At 41.2% G+C, this 26,757-nt stretch overlaps 1 protein-coding gene across 4 annotated transcripts in view; it reads right to left on the minus strand.

Annotated features, from left to right (window-relative positions):
• Window positions 1-53: 53 nt before the first annotated feature.
• Window positions 54-26,757, minus strand: part of chd9 (chromodomain helicase DNA binding protein 9) — a 73,873-nt gene continuing 47,169 nt past the window's right edge. For 3 of the 4 annotated variants that reach the window (XM_084929211.1, XM_084929220.1, XM_084929238.1), the window contains 29 exons: window positions 26,553-26,674; window positions 23,537-23,780; window positions 21,569-21,745; window positions 21,315-21,458; window positions 19,672-19,927; window positions 19,186-19,396; window positions 17,967-18,162; window positions 17,460-17,642; window positions 16,167-16,352; window positions 15,853-15,963; window positions 15,530-15,729; window positions 15,010-15,209; window positions 14,749-14,908; window positions 12,087-12,176; window positions 11,106-11,209; window positions 10,642-10,759; window positions 10,450-10,507; window positions 10,203-10,251; window positions 9,803-10,052; window positions 9,191-9,396; window positions 7,902-8,774; window positions 7,580-7,749; window positions 7,211-7,441; window positions 6,102-6,276; window positions 5,360-5,508; window positions 4,920-5,150; window positions 4,561-4,710; window positions 4,322-4,426; window positions 54-3,955 (listed from right to left, as the gene is read on the minus strand). In XM_084929211.1, the coding sequence (XP_084785337.1) occupies window positions 2,954-3,955; window positions 4,322-4,426; window positions 4,561-4,710; window positions 4,920-5,150; window positions 5,360-5,508; window positions 6,102-6,276; window positions 7,211-7,441; window positions 7,580-7,749; window positions 7,902-8,774; window positions 9,191-9,396; window positions 9,803-10,052; window positions 10,203-10,251; window positions 10,450-10,507; window positions 10,642-10,759; window positions 11,106-11,209; window positions 12,087-12,176; window positions 14,749-14,908; window positions 15,010-15,209; window positions 15,530-15,729; window positions 15,853-15,963; window positions 16,167-16,352; window positions 17,460-17,642; window positions 17,967-18,162; window positions 19,186-19,396; window positions 19,672-19,927; window positions 21,315-21,458; window positions 21,569-21,745; window positions 23,537-23,780; window positions 26,553-26,674 (6,351 nt within the window). In that variant the 3' untranslated portion in view covers window positions 54-2,953. The remainder of the gene's footprint in view (window positions 3,956-4,321; window positions 4,427-4,560; window positions 4,711-4,919; window positions 5,151-5,359; window positions 5,509-6,101; window positions 6,277-7,210; window positions 7,442-7,579; window positions 7,750-7,901; window positions 8,775-9,190; window positions 9,397-9,802; window positions 10,053-10,202; window positions 10,252-10,449; window positions 10,508-10,641; window positions 10,760-11,105; window positions 11,210-12,086; window positions 12,177-14,748; window positions 14,909-15,009; window positions 15,210-15,529; window positions 15,730-15,852; window positions 15,964-16,166; window positions 16,353-17,459; window positions 17,643-17,966; window positions 18,163-19,185; window positions 19,397-19,671; window positions 19,928-21,314; window positions 21,459-21,568; window positions 21,746-23,536; window positions 23,781-26,552; window positions 26,675-26,757) is intronic. The other variant, XM_084929229.1, reaches the window with a different exon arrangement.

Consider the following 26,757-nt stretch of genomic DNA (forward strand, 5'->3'; position numbering starts at 1 on the left):
ATATAACTGAATTCTTCAAAAAGTCCCTGGGACAAAGTAAAAGGCACACTTAATTGATAGTCAGAAGAATATGTTTAATAAAAATAATTAAACCTCAATTTCCTCTATAGAACTTCATAGAAAGTAATCCAATAAATTACAAATGACTTTTAAGACGTGTTTTCCTGCACTACATTAAGAATTATTTTGACTACACAGACCACAACTTGCAAATATATCAACTGTCCAATGAGAAAGAAAGAAAAAAAAGAAAGAAAAAGACACAAACTGACCAGGGTGACATTTAGGATACTATCAAGCTTGAAATAAAAATACAAACCCCATGATGGTAGTTTTGTCATCTCAGTGATTACATGTATGAAAACCTCCCTGTACAGCAGTAGTGTGTTTTGTCGTTCCTCTTGCATATTGGTCATTGTTTTCTTGTGTCTGTGTTTAATGCAGATTCAGCACAGCCTCTTTAGCAGTAAGCAGTGCTTTCAAGGTCTGTATACAATATAACCTTTACAAAAAGAAGGAAAAAAAAGGAAGGAAAGCAATGAAAGCGAGAAGTCCCATCTTGTGTCTACATTTATCTCTTAACGAAGATTAACACAGTCATCAATCCATCGCTGCGGGGCAACAAAAAGTAGCAAAAGTCATAAGTCAGTCACCTACAGCAGATGTAGCAGTGGCTGGGTGTTTGCATAAGGGCACTACAAGTTTAAAGAGCGTAGAGGTGCAGATATACAAAATGACAGTGGCATGTTTAAGTTCATTGCTCAGACATAGAAAAATACCGTACTGTTAGTAATAATAATTAAAAAAGAAAAAATGCAATTGCATTGCAAGCAAACCCATGACGAGGTCTATATATAACAGGCATACAAGAAAACCACATTAAAGCAACATTAGAAATCAGGCATGTCTTCAGTCTTTGTTCATGTCTGAACCCACGGAGAAAAATGCTACAGCTACACTTAAGAACTAAACAGGTTTTTCAGCGGGCTGTCACCCTCAGCCCAAACAGAAACCTCACCTCGGAAATAATTTGTGTATCTAACAGTCCACTGTGTAACAGCAGTCCTAGAGCAAGCACTGTTGTGCTGAGAGAGACTTACAAAAAGGTACTTCGGTTCGAGTGAACTCCAGTGTTTGTGTGTATATCCTGGTTACAGGTTTAAAATGGACATGTGCACGGATGCTGAGCAAAACACACAAGCATGGATAGTGAGCGTAGATGTGAGCGGTGAATGAAAGAGTGAGGTACAGGATAAGGGCACTTCTACATCTATCTGAAGCTCTGTTCGTCAGAAAACAGAGTTGAGGGTGAAGTGAAATAAATCAAGACAGCGCTGAAAACTCCCAGCAACAAAAGCTATTATTGAGCCCTTCCTGAAGCTAACCCGTGTGGCACTGCGTAAAATTTAATACTTAGACAATGACAGTGATACTACAATCTTAGCCAGGAACTGAACTAACTTGTGCTTGTGCCCCATGGGCTTTGTAGGAACACAGGTTACCATGCAATGCGTATCATCAAGGACTTGAATCCTCCAAATTTCCAAAGAGAAATTTTTGACGGTATTAAAAAAACAAAACAAAACAAAAAAAAAAAACAACAGCAATGTGGTGTTTACGTCTCATAGCCTGTCAGCCCCCACACCACCACCTAACATACAGCCTGGTGAGTTATGGATGCGGCGAGAGGAGCAGCTCAGGAAGCAAAACACAGAGGAAGGTTTCATTTAAAATAAAATCAAAAAAGGCCTCTGACACACATTCCAGCAGAGATGAGAACATTGTGTACATTGACAGATCACACACACACCCATGCACATGTACATTTGCACAGTGAAGCCAATCCATTTAGCAAAGTTGAGGTAAGATTCAGTCAAATACATCGGGGTTGTAGAAATAATATCCATCAACACTACAAAGACCAAACAACTCCGTCAAGACCGCCAAGGGTCAAAGGGCAGTTTTTTGGCACACAGTAGAAGGTTTTTCTCTGTTACCGCAGCTCAAGGAGCTTTTAGTTATAATTAAGAGATGTGCAGGTGAATGTGAATGCCTACTGTTGGTGGCTAAAGTGCGCCTTGGACATGCTGTGGCATGTTTGTAAGGTGATGGTGAATATTAAAATGTAAAGTCAGACAGTAGAGAAATGAATTATGTTTAACTTCTTCTTCTTTTTTTTTTTTGAAAGACAGATTTAAGATTGTGTACGTCTGGAAAAATAATAATTTTACCATTTTTCCAAGTCCTTACTAAGGAAGGAATCATTTCCTAACTGGACAAGGAGAAGTGATAAATAACCTCTTCAAGATGATATGAAGGTATTTGACAGGTTTGTGAGGCTGTGAGAGTTGTGCACTCGGGTGGAACATGGCAGACAGAGAATCTACAGCTTCAGTGACATTCATTAGCTGCCCAAGTTATTGCTGACATATCCAACGTATGATCTGCAAAGCATAAGTGTCAACGAACCTGTAAAAGTACTATTTACAAGAGAACCCAAAGTGTTTGTCAAGTGTCATTCCCCACACCCCTGACAATCAAAATATATTAATAGTACAGCTCAAAGAGCGTGTTGATGTAGTTTTACTTCTTTTAATAAAATTAATCCTGACATAATTACAATAATGCCTTTTTTGTTGCAATAATTGCATGGTACAAGTTCAGAGTTCAGAAATCTACTAAAGTCTGACATGCAAAATGTCTCAAAACAAGACTGTACCTTGTGAACAAACATTGACATTTTATTTCAGTTTCTTTAGGTCAGTTTTTCCTATTTTTTTATTTCTTTTTTAAAGGTTTTTGTAGTCTTTATTACAGAACATTGTAGTTAGTTCTTGTATTTACATGTAAAGAAATCACAACAGAAGTGCTGGAAAATCCATATATATATGTGAATATATGTATACATTTCTAGGCAATACATAAATAAATTTATATTTATATATTTGTAGGATCAGTCCTCATCACTTGAGTCTGAATCGTCTGAGGATGAGGAAGAGCTCCCAGACTCTGATGAAGAAGACTCTGCTTTCCCTGAACCTTCAGGACCACTGTTATCCTTTTGTTCTATGGATTCATCCTCTTCCTCCTCCTCCCCCTCATCCAAAGCGTCTTCCAAAAGCTCGTCTTCCTCCTCTCCATCCTTGTCTCCCTCTGGCTGCTCTGTCTCCTGATGTGATGACTGGGAAATTGAAGGTAGAGGAGGAGCAGTTGGAAGGGTGGGGTCACTGTTTGAGCTCTGTGGCTGTGTGGTGGACACAGGAAGGTTAAGGCCTGGAGTGAGAAGCATCCCTGGGTAAAGCATACTGGAGAGTAACAAGGGGTTAAGAGACAGTGGCTGACTGGAGGCTGCAGAGGCAGCTGAAGCACTTTGTGTGGCGGAGGAAGAGGAAGCAGAGCTGGAAGTGGAGGAAGGAGTCGTGTTTGAGCCCTCTGTCCTTTCTCCTTTGGTGTCTGAGGTGTGAGAGGGGGCTTTAGAGGCAGTTGGCTCTCCTGTTCCACCGCTGGTTATTCCCTTTGTTTTCTCTTCAGAGTCTCCTGCAGCTTCCTGAGCAGGCTTCCCAAGCAAGCTGCCCATACTAAGGAGGTTTGGCAGTCCAGCCATACCAGACAGCATCATGGGAAACATGGCAGCCAAGTTACTTGCAGCCAGGTTACTAGCATCAGACGGCAGTCCCATCAGGCCTGCAGTGAGCTGCAGGGACTGTAAATTCTGGAGGTTTTGCTGGAAGGCCTGCAGACTTGTGAGGTCCATTCCAGAGAGGAGGCCGTTTGCCAGCAGTGGGTTCAAACCTAGTGCCGAGGCTGCCGGGTTAGGTGGTGCTCCTGCCGCTGCAGCTGCAGCTGCCGCTGCCTTGGCCAAAGGATTCTTAGGTCGTCGTCCACGCCGACTTACCTCCTCGGGAACAATGGGTCCAGTCAGGATCCTGTCAAACATGATCTCTGGGAGGTAACCCTGGAAAAGATGGAATGATGTTGGTAGGGTTCCCCAATATAAGCAAATAGTCAAGTAGTGACAGTAACAACAGTTCACTGTTACTTAATTAGGCTCATTGAGATAAAACTAATGTTGTCCTAAGAGAAGAAGAACAGCACATATTTGAACATATGCATTAAGGTTAGTCAGGCCAGTTTTACTATTATCTGCACTCAATAACATGAATGGGGTGAATTTAAAAACCATTTCGATGGCACCAAACTGCCGTCTCTAAAATGATCAGAAACAGGTTAAAACCTTCATGACAGTAGAACTTACGCCTGTTTAAATTTTATAAGGTATAAATTTTATAATATGTGAGGGAAGTGTTACTCTGTAACTTACCGACTGTTTAACAACATCGGCCCATTCAGGCGGGACCCCGTACTCTGGGTTTTCCTGAAGGAATCGGCATAGGTCCTTCAGCGGAGGAGCAAAGGCTCCACCAATCTTCAAGAAAGAATACAGGCAACATAAACCCGAGTGCATATCACTGTTATAATGTACACACTGTCATTAACAAATTAAAAGCCATCTTTGTATTTGTATGGCTGGTTATGACTTAAAAAACACCACCAACACACCTTGCGTGCGTTTCTCCTGTTGATGATCTGGACCCTTTCTTCTCCCGTCAAACTGTTCACATCAATCTTGTTGGGGTTTCTACAGCGGTGCCTTTTCTGCTTTGGCCGACCATCCTGGAAGTGGAACTGCATTTGCATCTTATTTACCCCCTAAACATGAAATGTAACGACAGTTAGTTACATAGAAAGTCTAACTACAAGAAGTTTTCTGCTCATACTGGTTCCTCTGTTTTTTAATTAAATATGTACTAAATAAAATAATGTTTCTAAATATCTATTATTTTAGTTAATCAGAAATTGTCTCTTTTCAACAGACAAGAAGAATTTGAAGCCCTTGGAGCAAAAAAGTAAAGACTTACACAGATAAAAGCTCCTGTGTCTGCCACAAAGCCAGGGTTTTCTTTTAGCCACTGCTCCAGTTCTTTCCTCCTGGGAGCATCATCCCCAGCTAGCCGGGTGCCATCTTTCAGGTTGATAACCGGGACCCTGCTCTCAGTGTCTGCAGGGACCTGACTGGGGTTCTGACTGTAGCTTGATGCAGGGCCTGGAGTCATGCCCACCTGGCCAATACCCCCCCACCCTGGAGGTACCTGAAAGCATATGAGTATGTCATTATATCCTGTATACTTTGCAGAACAGCCACTTTAAAAAAAAAAACAAAAAACAAATCAGAAGAGCACTTTTAACAAATATAATTGGTTCCAAAAAAATCAGGAAACTGCCATTTGTGATTGTTTTCTGATTTCTAGCATAACACACTTACTAAGAAGTATGCTCAGCTAACAAAACAACTGCTTACCTGATCGGGAACTGTTGGGACTCTACTCTTGTTCATGAAGAGCAGGTCCATTCCCTCAACGTTCTTCCTCCTCCCTCTCCTCCTTTTAACCACTGGCTGGCCATCTATTACTCCATTTGGCCTCATCTGACCAGTAAGACCTGTAGGAACTGGAGGAGAAACAGCCTGTTAGCAGTGAACTACTGTGTCAGAAAAAGGGCTAACTGTAAATCTTTTCTTAAATTGGAGCCACATTCATATTTTGGTGTCAGGACTTCGACTTTTTCTTACATTTAAGAATATTATGAACAGACCAGATGATTTTCTTACAGAATTAAGATATTTAATGACTAGAAATGTCTGTATTGAGTACACAAAGCCAATGCAACAGTCCAGACTGTTTTTCTCTGTCATTTAAAAAGATCCTTTGCTACCATCTTGTGGTGCTAAAGAAAAACAGCATTGTCCATTTCAGCACACTGTGCACGAACAGATGCTCAGATCTTTGCTCTATTTACATTCAGATATATTTTAGACAGCACACATCATCAGGCAATAAATTTCTATAGTGCAATGCATTCCCTTTTTGAATAACACCAACTGTTTAACTGCACACAACTAAAGCCTACTCAAATATGAATGGTCAACACTACTTGGACTACAAACAGAGAACTTCTGCTGCCTAAAATCTTTCCTGTTGCCTAGAGATTTGCGTATTCATATGCCAAATCTGTTGAGGAAGATTATTTTTAAAGAAACATACCCGTCTGGAAGCTGGACTGAGGTTTGGTGATGTCAGCAAGTCCTGTATCTGAGGCACTCTGGAGCTCATGAAGCCGAGCCAGGTACTGCTGCTGGGCCTGGGGACCTTCCTCGGACTCCAGGGGCCTCTTCAGAGGTAGACCCTGTTTCTGGAAGGTCAACTTCAGACCTCCCTCCTGTTATACAGACACAACAGTGTAAGACAAGTCTAGGAAAATGACTGTCGGGCAAATGTACAGATTTATAAAGAAAGAAAAGCTTTAGACTTTATTTGTTGAGTCTGTCTGAGACTTTCCTGAATGATCACATTCTTTTTGTCTCGTGATTTAAGGATGACTAGGACTGTGTTGTTCTCATTGCTCTCTCTTAGTGGAAATGCTGACTTGAGATCTTTGTTAATTCATCTTGTAAAAAGTTTCTCACAAAATAAAAACAAATATTGTTCAGATATTTTCTGGTTAGTAATACTGGGACACATGGACACACAGTGGGTAGTGCTTAGCAAAGCAGTGGGTAAAGCTTTTTCAGACTGGAGTTGAAAGCCATGCCAAAGCAATAGCCGCTGTCAGCATATAATATCTTAATATTGAAGGTAACAAGCTTCTGGTGTTTAATGATCTGTGATGGTAAAAACCATAAATTTGGAAAATGATCCCCATCAAAAAACAGCATAAAAGGAAAGATGAATACAAGCAAATCTGAAGCCTGCCATGTTAATGGCCACATTGCTTAGGAGCATATCAGAGAACACCCACAGCAGAGGTCTCCATTTCAATCTGATTATTAGCAAGACCCCCTTCAGTCTAGAGAGGCTTCAGACTGAACCTTATTATATTCTCATGACTGACTGATTTGTGCTCATGTAATCACAGCCCAAGAGCCCAATTCAAATTGAGTGTGTGGGAAAAGAGAGGAAGGCTGCTATTAAATTAATCTCTCCTCCTGCCAGGCAGTCAAAACCACTAATCATACCCAAAGGAAAGCAGGAAGAAAACCAGAGAAACATGCTGAACACGGCAACTAACACCGGTCATGGCAGCAGGAAGTGGTAGGGTCCTAGGATTAGGGCGAAGCGGAGGGAGGAGGGGAGGAAGGGAGAAATCAACATACATCGTTGAGTTTTACTGAGAACTCCTTGTTTTCTGCAACATGCTTGGTCACCTTTGACCCCTGTGGTGAAGCAGAGGGGTCCTCGCACATGCTGTTGGCATTGTCCAGCAGCTTGGTGGTGTAGAAGGAGGCCACAGCGCCTCCAGGCTCATAGACCCGACGTGTTCCCGGCCATTTGCCTTTAAGCACTGCCTGGCAAATGCTGTCCAGGCGGTTAATAATCACGCGATCCTTAAAAAGCAAGAGCCACAGAATTTTAGTGTGATTTCCCCACAGCACCTGACCACACTGTAAGTGGACATATTAATGTGTTTTCAGCATTACATCATCAGCAAATTATGCAAACCGCACATATACATAGTTAATCACCTTTGGCCAGTACGATGCAGCCAGCATGTACCCTCCACCCTGGAAAGGGTGTGAAGAGTTGTTGGAGATGCCATTCTCAGCTACATGGGTGTCTTGTGTTTCATCCTGCGTAGCGCTCAGAGATGCCACACTGTCCTCATCAAATCCCTTTACACTTGTAACAGTGGGGACTGAGAAAAATCGGCAAAAATACATTTGAGATCCACAAAGAATGCAACAGAGAAAATGCATTTATTTGAACCTAGATAAGCTCACTGTCAGCACTCCTAACAAAACATTACTTGCTTTAAGTTTTCTGGAACTTACATAAGAAAGTACTCACCCTTCTTTTTTCCTTCCTCTCCCTCACTTTCACTGTCATCAGAAGAAGATGAGGAGGAGGATGATGATGATGAAGAGCCAGAAGAACAAGATGAAGAAGAAGAGGAGGAGCTGGACCCTGAATGTGATGAGGAAGATGAGGATGACGATGAAGAGGAAGAAGAGCGTGACGTCGAACTTGAGGAGGAGCCATCTGAGTCGGACTCTGTGCCATGCCTGGCATCCTTGCGGCCCCTCTTGGTCTTCTTCGGTTTCCTCTCTGAGGAGTTGGGTGTGAGGGGTTTCGTTCGTGCTGCCACCATCTGCCTTTCATTGTCCCTGGTTACTGAAACAGGCTTCTCTTCCAGACCTGTGGGAGTAGCTGGTGCTTGAGTCGGGGTCCAACTTGCTCCCTGTCTTTCCTTGCTCTCCTCACCCTCTGAAATTGGTTCCACTTTGGGCGTGACCCCACATAGGTCTGCGGCTCTTTGAGTGGGTGGAGGCAGTGGAGAGCCTGTCAACACTGAGGTGGTAGCTTGGTACTGAGGGTGTAAGAGCGGTGTGGATGTACGTGATTGCTGCTGTGCAGCTTTTGTTTGGCTGTAGTTGCGTTGGGCAGCCATGAAGCTGAGTTCAGGGTCTCTCAGAATGTGGTAATCAGTGCGACTTACACCATGCTTTGCAGCACCAATTAGCAGGTCACGGTCATGAGTACCAGCCTCCCACCAAACAGGTAAGTCAGAGCTCATCTGACACAGTGGCAGACGCTCGTACAATAATTGATGTCGAAGGACTTGTTCCCTCACCTGCCGAAGCAGCTCTATTCTGTACAGGGTACGAGATGCTCGCTCTTCTGTAATGGGCTGGATGTTTAGAGAAGGGTCCACTGCAGAGTCTGGAACAAAACGAACAAGCAGGTTTGAGAAAAAAAAATTCTCAACAGGAAACTCTCAGACTTGTTTTTGTCTGGAGCTTCAATGTCACAGTGTTTATCTTTCCACAAATGATTAACCTTATCAGTCGTCTACCTCAGAACTGCTGAGCCAGCTTGTTTACTAAGGTGTTACAGACCATCCTCCAAAACAGAACCTTGGAGTCAGGATTGAGTGAGCCACATACTACATGAAGCACTGTTTTCACGTTAAGTTATCCAACTAAATGGATTTTCTTGATGAGATCAAATGGCTTAGAGACACTAACTGTTGAAAATAATCTGAAGGATCTTCCCTTCAGATATAGGTGTGACTGGACCATAATATATGACATTGTGATCTGCATACATGTCTGCAAATAAGAAAATGAGCATCTGACCTCCCTCTTTAGGTGGCAGGCGACACACACGTCGGCACATGGCAGTAAAAGCACAAAGGTATTTCTGCAGGCTCTCATCAGTCTTCTTGTGCAGCCGAGCCATAGCCCTGAACTTGGTCCAATCAAACCGCCCGAGGTTTGGGTCAAAAACGACACCAAAAGTGGAGACAACGCGATAGAAGTCAGCCTCTTCTCGTCTGGTCCATCTGTTGAAAGTGGAAAATAAATTTAAATTATATTAATTAAACATACGCTCTCTCTTAAAAAAAAAAAAAAAAAGATTTGTGATGTCTGTGGTTGGCATACTATTGACCAGTCATGTTTGAAACTGCGATACTAAGAATGGAATTTAAAAAAGTGCATCAGATAACTGGTGGCTATCGTTAACAATCTTGATTTGTATTTACTATTTTTAAAACTGAAAATGAATATCCATTGGCCCATTTGAAGTCCTAGAAAATTGGCTGTTGCTCTGGGAGGCTATGTCAGCAGATTGGGTAATGGGTTCCCACACTGCCCATCCCCCGACACATAATATTCTGCTTTTACAATAGCATATGAATTTTGAATTGCTTCTTTTTCAGCCATCGCTGATATAATCTGTGTTCTAACCTTTGTTGCCGTTCAATCTTAGCAGCCATCTTGGGGTTGAGGGTGTCGTTGAGCGTGGGGGGTAGCGGGCAAAGTGGAGCAGACAGCACCATAGTCTGCTGGGAGGACTGAGACTGAGTCTGGTGGATGTGTAGGATCTGGCGGCTCTTGGTGTAGCGCTGAGAAGCTGTTATCAGACGTCTCAGCCTGGCTGTCAGCACTGAGGGGGAGGGCCAGTAGGCACTTTCACTTTCTGTCACTGGAACAGGATCTGAATTAAATAAACAGCAAAAAGAGTGGCATTATTTCTAATATTTTTATTAAATTTACCACTTGAAATCTCTAGATTTCTCCTGCCCGTGGGAGGCCTGTGCTTGTAATCATGATAATTTGCTGTGAATTACAAGCATCTAATACTTACCTCCAGCACTGTCAGTGATAACCAAGTCTCCAGGAGAAGAGGCGTCATCCTGAATGAGAAGAATTTATGTTTAAAGAAGAATACCGGAGAACTGACAACCCCAACAAGTCAAACTAAGTATCAAATATCTTGATGCATGCTCAATCATCCAGGTAAGGAAATCCTAAAAAGTTGATTCTGTTCAGCTGAACAGAAAAACGCTACATCCACAAATGGCAACATTCACCTTTGAGTCTTGTGACCTTACCTCCATGTCGTCCTTTAACAGTGCTGGAGCCGGCTTGTATTCTGGATCATCCACATCCCTATCCACATAGAGAAAGTTTGTGCCTTGTTGTTTTTTTGCAGATGACAGATTAAAAGATATCTGGACCAGCCTAATCAAATTAAAGTAAAAGACAAAGTATTTTAACAGTTCAGGACGGTGTCATGTACTCACCCATCCATGAAATCATTGTTTCTCTGTTCAGCAGCGATGGCCTTCTCATCTGGTTTTCCCACACGCTCTAGGAAACACAGGGTAGGGTCTCCACGAATAGTGTTGTACTTCTCATAACCTGGGAAAGCACAGGAGGATAAGTAAACACCAAAATTAGTTAAGGATAATGCATGGAAACAGATATGAAGTAGACAAGCTGGTTCATTTCCCACCAACCAAAAATATTTTAGTAGGTTTCCACTGATGGTACTTTAAATAACAAATACTGACTTTTCCTTTTCACCAAACTCACCACTATCATCACAGAAAAAGCTTAACTTAAAAGCTAACTTTTAGTTGGAACTTAAAATCCAGAATTACATTTTTTGTACTGAAGTTTTAAAACAAACAAACAAAATAAAAGACCCCCCCCCCCCCCCCCCCCTCCCCCCAAGCAAGTCACATTAGTAGAAAAACTGTGTTACCATGCTTAAAGACACCCAGCAAAAGACACTTGTCAGAGATTGCATCCCACCACAGGGCTGGAAGCTCTGAATTGTCAGGCTCTGGAACCCAGATCTTTACTTCACTGTAGAGGACAAGAAGACACACAGCTTTAGACAGGTATTATGGGGAGTGATGTTTATACATTTCAATATACTTGCTGATAGCTGTGACCGTTTTTCAAAAGATACTTCTTGATGTATTGTTAAAAAGCAGCTGGATTTGATTAAACAACTTAAAAAAAAACAAAAAACAAAACCCTTCTACATCTATTTGCTTCAATACAAACGTCTTTTATTGTTAATCCATACAAAGCTATTTGTAAAATGTAAATAGTAATTTCATGTTCATGGCAGTTGGCATGTTTTTGAAAAGATCACAATGTGGCATTATACCTTAAATACAAATAAGGTTGCTATAGTGATGAATCTGACCACGTTAAAGATGCAAAAGCACTGTAGTTGAACCATCTTGTTCTTGAGCAGAAAATAAATAAGTCCCGTCTTTCACCAGCAGGTGGAGCTCTGCAACCTTCTAATGAATTTGGCTGATCATTTGTTCCCTCAACAGGTTGATACCATAGGCTAATGACACCACTCCAGGAGAGAAGTCTGTGGCAACGCCTTTAACCCTTTAACCAGAGTTGTCATTTAACATCTCTATCAAGGCTTTTACTGTTGTATTAAGGCAGAGGAAGCATTGGTCTTTTCTGTACAGTGAGATTGCGACTAGTGTACAATTATAAAAATGCTGCATAGAGGTTTAAAAGCTGTCTACTGCTAAGTATAAACAGATGAGTTATGTCCTAGGAAGAGTATAGTATAGTCTTTGCCAAAAATAAATTCTAATGGAGACCCAAGCAATAAAGAGTTGCAGGAAAAACTCATCTTAGTGAAAAACGGTTTTAATTCACAGTGCAAGCAACCCAAGTTGACATCAGACTAGGTAAAAGTCAAGCTCACCTGGAGTCCACACCATCTAGCACCTTCTGGGCCTGGCTTCCTATCACCTCTTGTTTCAGGTAGTAGAGCATTCTGACCCTGAGCAGCACCCTGCACAGAGAAAACCCACTGGTCAGAACAAAGCCCTGACCACTCAGCCCTGCTGAGCAAGCAGAAGTAATACACAATACACAGACATACGCACACAGACTCACCAATTTGTTGGGCAGAATGCAATTAAATGCGTGGTCAGACTACAGACTGTATTGTATACTCATTTCATTTTCACTTATACATTTAGTCACATTCATCAATTTATGGCGATAATCTCTCATCTTTAAGTGTACTAAGAGCAAAGTACAGCTATAAATACTCCACTGTACAGGCCTTTGACGGAGCAGGAGACACTACACAACTCTTCTGAAGAGACCGGCATATGTGCCAACCCTGATCAATTAACTATGAATTATTGTATCACTTAAAGTGACATTATTGTATAGACGTCACAAGGGAGTCATGAGCACATCCACAGCTCGGCTCTGAGGACTGAATGAACAGACAAGCGTCTCTCTCCAGTTGTCATGTGGTTGTACTGGCAGTAGATGAAGGCTGGGAAGTCAAGGCTGACAAGGTAGAGAGGAGGCTGACTCACAGGGGAGACATTAGCTCTGTGATGCATGATCGCACATTACAGGCAGCAGGCTTTGAGCGCAGACAGTGAAGTGCTGGGAACCGATGTGCTGGTGTACCAGAGCTGTAGCGTCTAGCAAGCCTTGAGATTTTCTTGGTGACGAAGACCTACGGTCTAGTCATTCTGTAAGAATACATCATGATGCCTGTTGGCCAATTTTGGCTCTAAGGTTTCAAGGACAAAAATAAATAAATAAATGAATAAATTTTGAAAAATCCTAAAATGATTTTTTTAGGTCACATCTCTGTTAGTACCATTGTTGGCAGGCTAGTCTGCTTCCTTGTATTTGTGACCACTTCTTCTCATCACTTATACCACTATATTCATACATCATCATATGGATCCATTGCTTCTCCTGCCAAGGCTTCTTTTCAGCACAGCTTTTCTATCAAGAGCACTGAAAAAACTGTGGGCTGCTGCTCACAAATACATCATGTCAGGCATTCCATCTTTCTTCTGGTATAACTAGGCTAAATATTGTTATAAATGAGCCCAAAATCCTTCTTTCATTTACTGACACGACCATGAACAACCGGAGGGCTCCAGAGTCTGTCCGTCTGTAGGAGTGATGGATGTCTGTGTTGACCGGCCTGGACTTGTGGCTCTGGTAAATTAGAGCTGAACGTCCTCCTCCCTCCGTCCTCCACCCTCCATATTCCTGTGTGACTGGACCCGCCCAGGAGCAGCTGCTGCTTCCTCTGCCTGTCAGCACCCCTTTCCAAGCCTCTGTTAGTTGCATTTGTGTTTGTGTGTGAGAGATGTGGTTCACTCAGAGAGGCTGCAGAGGATCTCAGCACAGTCAAACACAGTCTTTCAAAAACAAATAACCCAAGTATGTCTGACATGAGTGGCATGCAAAAAAATCTCCAATGGGCTGTACATAGAAAACACCATCAGCGTAACAGAGAGATTCTTCATCATAGATAATATTCTCATCCAAAACACGCAATGACCATAAAATGCCTTCTTAAACCTGCATAGTATAAGTATATTTTCATAATTATATTCTTCAGCATGCAGTAAAAAAGGGGAAAAAAAATCTACTGCATTTTATTCAGTAAGGTCCAAGATGTTCACATCGTTATCACCCACTATGACCCAGTTTCATAACCTGTTGATGCTTTAAACTTTTCAAGTCTTTTAGGAAACAGTCTACAGTAATTTACCCCTTCTTCCTATAGCAACCATTGCTGTGCAAGAGCTGTGTCCTACATTTGTGGGTCTGTTAAGAAGCCAGTGCACACCCCCACCCCACCAGTCACATTCCAGGTCCTCAGAGGGAAAACGCACAAGTCAGCAAACCCTGCTAGCTGCATGTCCCCAATTGCCCGGCGTGTCACATATCAGACAATCCCTGGATTCAGCAATACTGGAAAAGGAAACAATGGAGAACTTTCTATGGAAGCTTCAGTGCTCTGCATCCAAAGCCCAATGGACACAAGCTCTGCGTTTTATAGCGCTATTCCCCCCTCTGTAAATAAGAGAGATCTATGACAGCCATTAGATGGGCTGAAGTCTCATGAAGATTCTTATCAGCTGGTCTCAACGTGAAGTCTGTTAATCAATCAGCGGACTGTCAGCTCCAATACATGTTTTAGTGCTTCCTAATTATTGTTGCTTGAAGGTGCCGCGGTTAAAATTTGAGCCATGTGCAAACTGTATTTTCATACACTTAGGCTTCATTACACGAAAAATAAATCGAGATCATCTTTGTTAAAAGAGAATAATCACCACCTGCCAGTTTCTATAATAGCTTAAAGTTTTACATCAGTACTCACACACCTCTTTCTCGCGCACGGGAGACTAAACAACACAGCAATAGACAATTAGTCCCCATCTCCACTATAAGCCAGTTAAATGCATACTCTCTTTTATCTTATAATGCTTTTGAAATAGCAATATAGAACCTCTATATTGTGGTCATTTGGAACATTATTTGCCTTAATTGATGAAACTCAAATTGGATGAAAAGTGCCATAAGTGAATACTTACTTGTTGCAGTGGTGTTTCAGGTGCTTCTTATAGCCATCGTCCTGAAGCATATGCTCAGGGTTGTGCTTCCTGAGCCACTCAGCCTTGTGGATGTCAAAAGAACTAGACTGGGTCTTCATCTTTTTACCCTTTCTCCCCCGAGGAACTGGGGCAGACAAGCCTAGAAAAATAAAAAAGTAAGTGTTGTGGTTCAAATTAATTCTTACTACTTACTGATTGTAATAAAGTCAGTAAATGTCGGCTTGAATTGCTGAGACTCACCTAAGTGATTCTGCAACTCCTTTGTGCGTCCATCCTCGGTAGGGGCTATGAGGTCCCACATGAAGCTTTTGATTTTGTCATCTCCACGATAATGGACCAGGCAGTAGGCCAACAAGGCCCGGCAGATGGACTCCACATCCCACTCAGTCAACTGCTTCTTAAAACGGCCATGGTTGAGGATATCCTTCCAACGACCCCATCTGGAAACAGAATGGGAATGCCACACTTAGGAATACTCATTTGAGTATGGAAGCAGACTCTATATACAGTTTGGATGACTTTTTTTTAGTGTTAAAGTAAAAATGTATACTGCTGTAATTTATAATCCTGATGGTCTTGTTTGTTTGTTTGTTTGCATGTGAATGGACAAATTCAAGTGGAGATAATAGGATGTTTAATTCAATCTATTACACATTTTTCAGGAGCCTCTTTGTTGACAAAAATTCAGGTGAGTCCTTCAAAATACCAGCTATGTTATTTAATAGTTAGTATTAGGTTAAACTTATTAAATGTATCTTACCCGTAGACAAGCAAGTTCTTCTCTACTCTGAAGCACTCTGTGCGGCCATAGCTGTTCAGGCGATCGTAGTTTCGTCTGAGCTTAGGTTTGGTCTCATCGCCGTCACTCTCGCCCTCTGAAAGCTCTGCTAGCTCATCCTTGGTGGCACTAAAGGGCCTTGTCTGCTTTCTGACACGAGGAGTGTCAATGACCAGGCTGTTCTGTAGAGGGGGAAAAAAAATTTCATGGACTTTATGTCTTTTATGCAGTTAAAAGTCCTGTGTATGTCACATTCCAATTATCCATTTCTGTGGATATTGTATCCATTTTAGTCTGGTACTCACTCTGCCGTTGACCATATCCATATCAATGTCAGCCTTTTTGGCCCACTTGTCCCAGAAATTAGGGTCATCCAGGGAGATGTCTGTACGGTTTCCAGATGCTACAAAACTGGCCTGAAAGCAGACATCAGAATCACATTAAGTTATAATCATATTTGTTTTTCCCTGTATGCCTGAGTCAGGAATTGGCACAGGTTGAGAATTTTAAAAAGCCAGCGATATGCAATCTCCACACTCATGTACACAAAAGGCGATAAAGCTGATGTTAAATCATTTGTACTTAACGAGTTCTATTTATCAGATTTCTTGTTTTTTACCTTGGCAAAAGTGGATCCTCGTCCCTCAGACTCAATGGTAATGGTCTTTGTCCTGCGCTGCAGGATCTGGTCAATGTCCTCCTCACAGAATTTGGCCCCTTCATCCTCCTCATCCATGATTGCCCCGTAGGCCCCACGTCGCAACAGATCTTCAATCGCCTTTTTGGACAGCTGCTGCTGCACAGCCTGTAAGGTAAAGAAAAAAAAAATCGCATTAAAGTCATGAGACTATAACACGGTTATAATTACATGATAATAGTTCACAGATTACAAAATAGATTTCAGGTGTGAAATGGAACCACAGGAGGAATGGCACTACATAATGCATGAGTTGATCAAATCTCCAGTTGACAGAAATAGCACACTAAATGCAGGCACACAGATAGAGCGACAAAAAGCGTGCCGAATTATTAAAATCACAAAATTAGCAGCTATATATCCAACCCCAGCATTTGTTTAGTATGCAGATATGTTCAGTCAGACCAGATGTAGAAAACTGCTAATACATCCTCCTTACAGTTCATATAACTCCCGGGGGACACAAACTGCAGCTAAGCATCCACCTACACACCTCACAGTGTTGACACATTCCCTCACAAACAGATTAGACTCTAACAGGATCGGTTACACTTCAAGTGGAAATTTTAAGAGTGACCTTCACGTTTTAGTTTTTATTTTTTTGTTGGCTTGACAAGAAAAAATTGGCTTAGTGTCATTTCACATTTGCTACAGTGTCCTCCTAATGTAATTCAGTATCCCGGGTATATATGTCAACTTTTATGTTACTAGAATGGCAGCTGAAAGAAATGCAGCATTGATCTCGTCTTTTATAAATGTAATAATTTTCAGGAGATCATTAACTTGTTTCATATCCAGCTTTTCAGAGTTTAAGATGGCAAAGCTGGAGAAGAGAGCGGACGGTGTACTGTTCGTTAACAATAAACAGAACACTTCGATCAAAAAACAAAAAACATTTTATTATAATCTATTTGCATCTCGAAAATAAATTAGGCAGCACGGTGGCACGGTGGTTAGCACTGTTGCCGCACAGCAAGAAGGTCCTGAGTTCAATTCCAACATCAGGGGGTCTTTCTGTGTGGAGTTTGCATGTTCTCCCCGTGTTTGCGTGGGTTCTCTCCGGGTACTCCGGCTTCCTCCCACCGTCCAAAGAGGTATTAGTCATTGGCGCTGGGGCTCATGCAATTCTGTTGCAAGATGGTTTCTAATTTACAAGATTTCAAGATTTAACTACTCATTCCTATTCCAGACCGTATGGACAATTCTCAAACTTACCCCTCCCCCAGTGCCTCCTCCCAGGCTGTTATCTCGGCCACTCATGCTCTGCAACACTGCTTTATCCAAACCCAACTTGAGGCTGGCGCGATCAAACATTTCTCGCTCATATGAGTTCCTGGTGATCAAACGGTACACCTTCACTGCCTTGTTCTGACCGATGCGATGGCAGCGAGCCTGGGCCTGTAAAGTATACAAAAACTGAGGAAACTGCACCGAGCATATAATTTGTTTTAATATCTACACATTGATTTGACAGACAGCTCTTCTTAAATGACTCATTAAAATGAGATTCAACAAATAACATGTAAGTTGTTTGTGGAATGACTGAGCATTCAAAACATGTACTTTTGACTAGACACAGTGTAATGCACTTCCCATGGTGGCTAGTTTTACTGCCTATTAATTGCACGAGCAGATCTCAGATAACTGTTAGTATGCCACTTTCTCGAAACAGCAATAAAACAAAGTCTACAGCATTTCGCTGAACCCACTGCTGAGTCCTACCTGCAGGTCGTTTTGAGGGTTCCAGTCAGAGTCGAAGATGATGCAGGTGTCTGCTGCTGTGAGGTTGATTCCCAGCCCACCAGCTCTTGTACACAGAAGGAAAACAAAGCGATCTGAGTCAGGCTTACTGAAGCGGTCGATGGCAGCCTGTCGCAAATTCCCACGAACCCGTCCATCAATACGCTCGTACAGATACCTGCAACATAAATGAAATAAATATGATGAATGTTTGTACAATACCTTTTTAAATCGTTTATTCTGAGTTCTTGTACATGGGATCCAGGTATAGTGCTTACCTAATCAAACACCTCGGTATGTTCAAAATGTGGGCGTTATTCTTTGACAGCCATATTAATTTATCCATACTCAAAACAAGACCACAGTACTTATGGTCTTCACACTATCAAGTATTCTTGTTTTGTTTTGTATTCCCTTTTTCTTAACCCGAGAAATATAAAACCATTTCTACAAGAGGTGAGTATGCTCTTTCATCCTCGTGTCCACAATCATCCCCTCCTACAATCCTACCCCTTGCTCTTCCTGGGGTTATCCACTTCCACTCAAGAGAAACCTCAGAATCTCCCACTTGTCTAATGTGATGGAGCCCTGAGGGCTTTTGTAACCTACTGCTGAACCCTGTCTGAGGTCTGTGTTGCACAGCACCTCACATGTTTACAATAGCTTCAGGTTTGTTCTAGCTTCTGGTGGGCAGCCAGCAGAAAGAAAGAAGAGAAAGAGAAAGGAAGAGCTAGAACAGGACAGTGAAGGGCTTTAGCTGGAACTTAGTTTGTACACATTAGCTTTATATCTTTGATGAAAGAGGAAAAAAATAATTCACGTATACTGATTGAAATAGTTCTGTGTATTGCACTCTGAAATTTAGACCTAAAACCCTGTGATGGAACTGAGACATTATCAAGTTAAAAATGCTAAAGAGAAGATTAAAATAGCAGGCTGTCGTGTAAAGTGACTGGCAGTTTGGTGTGATAATTTGACATCTCTTTGAACATAAAGGAAATTAGAAATTTAAACAATGCAGGTAGAAAGGAACATTTAAAACTACTACTAAGTGTACAACTAAAACCTTGTTTGGTTGTGTACAGCAGACATGGTGCTTCCTTACTATCAGACTGGATAGAACGAGGTCAAAGGTAAGCGAGTAAGGGCGATATCACATTTGAACTGCAGGACTACAGTTTGTCTAGTTACATCCTGTTACCTTCTCTGAATGAGGTAGTCTTCCAAGATGTCCAGACAGCGGACCATTTGGGAGAAGATGAGCACCTTGTGCCCTCCTGCCTTCATTTTAGGCAGCAATTTGTCAATGAGGACGAGCTTCCCAGCAGACTGCACCATAGCCTGCAGGTGAAAGTCTAGGGCAGTAGGGCTGTGCACTTCCCTGAAGTCTTCTAGGATCTTTTCCTCTGCTCCTGTCATAGCAAAGACATGGGCGCATTAAAAAAAAAGTGAAGCAGTATTGTCAAAGTTAATTATTTTATTTAAAGCCGGATTTCGATTCAATGACTGATATATAAGAGCATAATTATATGAGAAACAATGGTACTTGTGTACCATAAAAAAAGCAGATTACAGAAAGAAAGTAAATTGGCTAAATTTGGCTGTTAGCTCTAGAAGGTGAGAACAAAAGTTGTTAGTTTGCAGTTATTACAGAACTTCTTTATTTAAGCTTTCAGCGCTGTCCTACCTTTGATTAGGTAGGGGTGGTTGCAACACTTTCTTAGCTCCATCATAGTGTTGACCAGGTTGGGCATATTTGCCGGGCCAGCTCCTTTAGCCAGGAAAGAAAAATTCTTCTCTAGGATGGCACGGTAGTATTTCTTCTGAATGTTGGTGAGCTCAACTTCAATGATGGTTTCCTCTTTCGGAGCCAACTTCTTCTCCACATCTTCTTTCAAACGACGCAGCATCATAGGCTTCAGGATACCCTGAAGCTTTTGCACCTGTGGGTCACAGAGACAGTTTGAACTCACCTTTGGCAGCTGCTTCTATGCTGCACTTGTTTGGGGGCTAAAAATTGTATGTTTGAAAAGGATACAACTGTAGCTGTGTTGGGTTATAACGAACAGTATTATCCAAGTCATCAAATTTCCATTTACAAATTTAGATTTATTGCATTTAATAAGTGTATTTTAAAAGTTACAGAGCAGCAAAAAATGAAGAAATTCAATTTCTGTTCCATATCATAGACAGACACGTATCATTACACATGGAAAAGTGTATTTCACAAGTATAGTGGGTGATGCAAAGAACCACTAAAAGTAGATAACATACATTATGTAAATAATCACTGGCTAGAAGTGTAACTCAGTGTTAGCTCAGCAGTTGACTGCAAAATTATTTTCATTTCCAGCTACTGTTAAGAAATGCCACAGTAGGGAAACTATTTGCATCATTTGGTGTTAAGCGCAACCATAGTAACACATACAATTTCACTCTTAAAGAAGAAGTCGCTGAAGAGTAAAGCTGATCCAAGCACAGTATTTTATATTACAGAGACACCTTCTTCATATTATCATTATTATTGTAGCTTGCCAAAGAGATATAATCTAGGCCATCTCATATGTATGTCTAGTAATTTCTTTCCTTCATCTTATGAAGACCTACATCTCACAAATCATGAATTTGTGCTGTAGTGCAGCATCACTGTGTAGATACTATTACACTCCAAGGACTGGGCCAGCTTTACAAAGTGGGTTTTTTTATTACACACCCTGTGCAGGACTTCATTTAATATCAGTTATGCTGTGTGGAGAAAATAAGTCTCCTAACAGCACCAACAGCTTTTACTATGAAAAGGATTACACATTTCTAAATTTAGTTCCATGTATTGAACGCTGGCTGCTCCAAATTTTTCAACTTCCACACTCCTGACATTGAGATGTTTTTAGCAGCCTTCCGTTGAACACCTCTTTGGTAACACTGACTAAAAATGAAATGCCAAACAGCAGTATGTAGCAGGAAATGCGAAACTGTCACATAGTCCAGCACTGAGCAGTGTAATACCTGTTATCAGTTGTTATTATTCACCATGTGTTGGATGTGTGTGTTTTATGACTGTGCCCTAGTTAGAATAGGCTCCAGTTCAACAGTATCTACACATCTGATGAGCAGTGTGTTTGAAATTTGGCTGCCCATTCATAAAAAAATTACCAACACTGAAAAGAAAGATCTCTTTTAGATTCTGCAAATATTAAGGTGCTGTGTGGAGCCATAAAAGCACAACAGCACAACACACATTGATGCAGTTTTTCTCTAAGGTGTATTTGTGTCATGGAGAATATTGAGAATAAAACTCTTGAGACAGAATGTGCACATATCTAAGATCACCTGCTCTTCAGTCTTAAGGTCTCCAAACTCCTGCATGAAGGTGTTTTCAGAAGGGAAGCGTGCCGGCTCCAGAAAGTGAAGCAGGCTGAAGAGCTCTTCCACTGTATTCTGGAGAGGAGTACCTGTCAGCAGGACCTTGTGTTCCTTGAAGAGGACAAGAGTTTAAATGTGAAGTGAAAATTGCTTCAATTGGTATTTCTGAATAAAATTCGGACAATGTATAATAATTTTCTCTAAGCTCATGATTTATCTACCAGGTTCATGAGCTTGAATCCCTCTAGCAGCTTGCAGTTCTTGTTCTTGAGACGATGGGCCTCATCAATAATAACGCAGCGCCACTCTATGGCATTGAGTTCGGGACAGCCTCCAAGAATCATCTCAAATGTGGTAATAACAGCCTGAAACCTGTAGGCACCACGTATGATACGACCCTGAAGACAAAAAGGGGAGAAGTGTACATATTTCATCCGTTTAGTTAAAATATCGTATTTTATTAGCTAAAGTATGCTCAATGTGTTTTGTGATTAAAACAATTTTGTTTTCTGTTTACACAAGCACTGAATCTGAAAAAAATGTACTGGAAAAAGTGCTATAAACAGATGCACATGAAAGGTACATAGTTCTTCTGACACAGCTTGTCCTTTTCTGTGTTGACATTAGAAACCTACATATTTGCAACCTTTTTAGCTGTTGACAGCAAACACAGGGTTTCCTTTATTTAGACTTCTCAAACATCAAAAAACATACATTATGGTTAGGAGGCTATCTACAGCATATCCAGTACACAAGCACCTGCCAGTGAGTATTTATTATTTGTTTATTTGTTTGTTTGTCTGGGGAAGCGTTGCTTTCCCCCGCCCCTCCATTTGTATCCATTGCCTTGACAACAGTCCTCAAGGGATACTCAGTTATCCAGTAACCCCCTCCCACAGCCAGCCAGCCAGCCAGCCAACAGGCTGCTGTTGAGGAGTCAGCCACTCTGATATGCCTGAGCAGCGATGACAGAGATCTCCCCGTGGGGGCTGCTATGACATCACAGGCTGCCTGGGAGACAGGCTGGTGGCGGCTCCACTCTGTTCTCCTCTCGCCTTAGATTCCTCCTACGGTTCGTCAGAATACTAAAAGGTCTTAACTGCCTGCTGTGACACATCACATGGCCTGCCAACCACATAAAGCTTCTGTTCAAGGCTCACTAACTACCTAGCAGCCTACATATTGTCAGGCACGGGCCCTATTTGGATTCTTGCTATATGCATATCTTAGTATTATAAACCAGATATTTGTTGAAACGCTATCTCTCCCAGTGTGAGCAAACCCAAGCTGTTTATAGATTTATATTTTATACAGGCTGACAAAAATCAATACAGCTACAAAGTGATACCTTTTCAAGCGATTCTGAACACAGCCTTGACACAAACCTTACAAACAACTTGCACCAAGCACAGAAATCCACTGTGCTTGAACTGTTGTTTGTTCCTGTCTTACGGCAGATGAGTTTTCCTTGAAAAACATGGTGTTAAATGAGGTTGCTGCACTAGCTATAGGACTGTAAAGGGTATCTGGCGTTTGTGTTGCACACACAATCACGGTTTCCTGGCTTTTCAATATCCGACTCCTATTGTTATAAGAAGGCCTCCTGCTTTGAAACATATCATTACACTACTCATAGGATTTCATGTTACTGACACAGTGCTGCTGTTTTTTAAAAAGCACTGTGATTACTTTAATCAAAGTGAATCACAGCCTTTCACTCTTAAAAGGTAAGCACAGCAGAATTGAGTTCTGCTTGCCTGTCTTTAAAAAGGAAAAATTAGGTATATATATTAAAATGAACTAAAAGACCTCCAAATCCTTACATTTCTCTATGTGGTTGGTAAGAGAAACAAGCTGGGAGCCCCCCTGTGCATCCAGAGCTGATTCCTTTATAGGTCCTTAAGTCTTCTCATTGCCAAAAACAGCCAGCGTGGTGATATACAATCATATTACGGTACCTACTACACATTGGCCAAAACTATATGAAAGGATGCAAGTAATACATAGCACATTTCAGCTTCTTAAAGGGCTCCTTTCTATATTATTCTCTTGATTGCGTGACAGAATAACACTGGTACTTGTAAAATAAGAACTACTGTACTCAAGAGCAATAATTGTGAATTCTTGTGTTGAATCTGTTGTACTCATTTTAAAATTTAAAATTTTCTGCGCTTGATATATTCATTTACCTGTGCATCCCTGAAATACATCTCATACTGCTGGAGCATCTGCCTGCTGACCATGCTTCCATGGTAAACGATGACATTGAGGTGGGTCCAGGTACGGAACTCCCGCTCCCAGTTGGTGATGGTGGAGAGTGGGGCAATTATGAGAAAGGGCGCTTGGATTCCAACGCGATGGATTTCTTCTAGGAAAGTGATGGACTGTATTGTTTTCCCTAGGCCCATCTCATCTGCCAGGATGCAGTTCCGTCTTAGAAAAGAAAACACAGTGGATTTAGGACAAAAAGAAAGCAGGAGAAAATAAATTCCTTGCTTTGTACAAAAAGTAAAGTAGGTGGGGGGTGGGGGTGCAAATGTTTTGAATCTAAGTACTGTATGCAATTTTATCACAAAACACAGAGTGGTGTATATTATGAGAAATTCTTCTCTTCTAACAATATACAAACTATGTACAGACGGCCAGGGGAATAGGTGAAAAGAGGAAGAGCAAGAAAGTGAAAGGAAAATGCAGAACTCCGGTGACAATAAAAAACAAACAAAAAAACAAACAAAAAACAGTGAAAACAAGATAATCAGCGGTAATAACAATCCCAAGATATCATACAGCACACAATGGTAAATGCAACTGCCTCTGCTGCGTGGTGTACTCCAGCTAACCATTTATTCAGCTGTCCAGTGGGTGGGGGTATTATGTCTTGATGCTAATTGCAACGTGCAGATATTCCCACTGGCCTCTTAAGCAGCTCTCTACTTTTGATGAATCTCTCTGCGTAGGCATACACAAACTCCTGCATGCTCGCACATAACAAAACCAATTCCCAGGGTTAATGCAAGCGCACTGACACTGTGTTCAGCAGATGTACTGTGCAGCACATCTTTTGAGATTGTAGGCGAAGAAAAGCAAATGTCGCAGCAGTATGCACCTTGACAGGAAATTTGACTACCCTCACAGGCCTAAGCAAATAATGTGAATACAGAAAAACACAAGATGGTCCCACACACGCAGGATTCAAAGCAAGATAAATCATTCATTATTTATAATCCGCAATGCCAATACACCTAAAAGACCTCTTCTTGAAACACAAAATGTATGTAAAATAAATCAAATATACTACAGTATCCTGAACTGATGGAAGTTTCTGTTATTAATCCAATTTGCACTGATACAAATAGAGCAAAGAAAACAACAAACAAACCTCTTTGTACAACGCTAAACAGATTAGCAACACTAAATATTATATCCCCAAAAGAGACCACAGAATTGGATAAGCACATCTCTGTAGTATAAAAAACAAAATATTATTACCTTTATGAAATTAGGGCACATTACATAACCACTGCAATTTGTGATGTGTATGAAATTATGTGCCTTTATTTTTATAAAACAATGGTTCCATAATTAAATTTGATCTCACTTAAATTAAAAAGAAGCGTGTGTGGGGGGCTCTGTGCAACGTTTCATACAGTTGACTGCTGTTGGTTTGAATCATATCTATGAAATAGACTCCAATTTGTTCATGTAAATGGAGAGTCCTCTTCAAACACCATAGGTTAATTATGGAGTTCACCAGAGTTACGTGCTAGGGTCAATTCCGTTTACATTATATATGCTTCCCTTAGGCAATATCATGTATCATAGCATACATTTTTATTGCTTTGCAGGTAATACCCAACATTATCCATTAAGCAAGATAGCACACACATCAATTAGTTAAACTGCAGGAATGCCTTAAAGACTTAAAGACCTGGATGATTTTCAAATTTTCTGCTTCTAAATTCAGATAAAACTGAGGTTATTGTACTCGCCCCAAAAATCTTAGAAACGTGGTATCTAACCAAATGCTTACTCTGGATGTCATTACCTTGGCCTCCAGTAACACTGTGAAGGCCATTTTTGACCATTTAATGTGCATAACAAACAATACGTAGGAGTACTTTATTATATTTGTGCACTCTCTCTAAAATTGGAATACCCAGTTTCAGAGTGATGCTGAAAAACTAGTTCATGCATTTATTACTTCTAGACTGGACTATTGTAATTCATTATTAGTAGGCCCTCCTAAAACTCCTTGAAAAGCCTTCAGCTGATCCAAAATGCTACAGCAAGAATACTAACAGGGACTTGGAAAAGAGAGAATATTTTGCTCATGCTGGCTTGGATCTTGTTAAATCATGTCAAATCTTATCAAACAGGTTTCTTTAACACAGCAATGACTTCAATGGAATCAAATGCTCTCCAAGTTTTAGGCTACGTCCACACGTACCCGGGTATTTTTGAAAACGCAGATTTTTCTATGCGTTTGCACCTTTCGTCCACACATAAACGGCGTTTTCGGTGACTGAAAACGGAGATTTTTAAAAACTCCGGCCAGGGTGGATATTTTTGAAAACTCCGTTTTTGCATTTACGTGTGGATGAGAAAAACGCAGAAAACGCAGCATCAAAGGTGTGCGCCTTTTTTGATGTCACACTGTGCGCCACGTTATTGTTTCGGTGAAATGAATTTCTACAATACTGTTACTGTTAATTGTACTCTCTGCAGTGTTTAAATGCTTACATACACACACACAGTTACTGTCCCTCCACACATACGACTCGGTTCTGCTTCTATGCCCCATCTTTGTTTACTATTTCCCACCGAGGCTTCTAGACTTCTGATTGGCCAACTTTTCTACACGGTTAGGAATATATCGCCACCTGTTGCTTTGGCATGTTCCTAGCAGCGTTTTCCTTCATTTCTGCCTTTACGTGTGGACGGGATTATTTTTTAAAACGAAAACAGAAAATCTCCGTTTTCAAAAATACCCGTGTACGTGTGGACGTAGCCTTAGAGTTTTAGAGCATCTCTGGGGTGTGGCTGAGTGGGAGATTAACATCATGGATATCCAGCTGACAACTACAAAAACTACATGATGGTATAATATCTGTACTGTGATACCAGTTAAAAGCTATTTGGGTTTTTCACAATAGCTGCAGATTTTTTACAGGTATGCACACAGTACTCACAGTGCTTAAAACTAACCTGTTGTACCAGTTGAAAAGAAGCCAGTTGACTCCTTCTAGCTGGTAGTCCCTGAGGCTGTTGCCATTCCTGTATTGCCTCGATTGTTCCCTCTTCTTCCACAGATTGGCAGGAGGACGCTCCTAAGTGACATATATGACAGATTGGAAGTTAACTTTACATTTTTGATGAACACTTTTCAGTAGAACGTAAATATTACAAATAC

Source organism: Perissodus microlepis, chromosome 1, assembly GCF_051167445.1.
Source record: "Perissodus microlepis isolate ML-2025 ecotype Zambia chromosome 1, ASM5116744v1, whole genome shotgun sequence".
NCBI lineage: Eukaryota > Metazoa > Chordata > Actinopteri > Cichliformes > Cichlidae > Perissodus > Perissodus microlepis.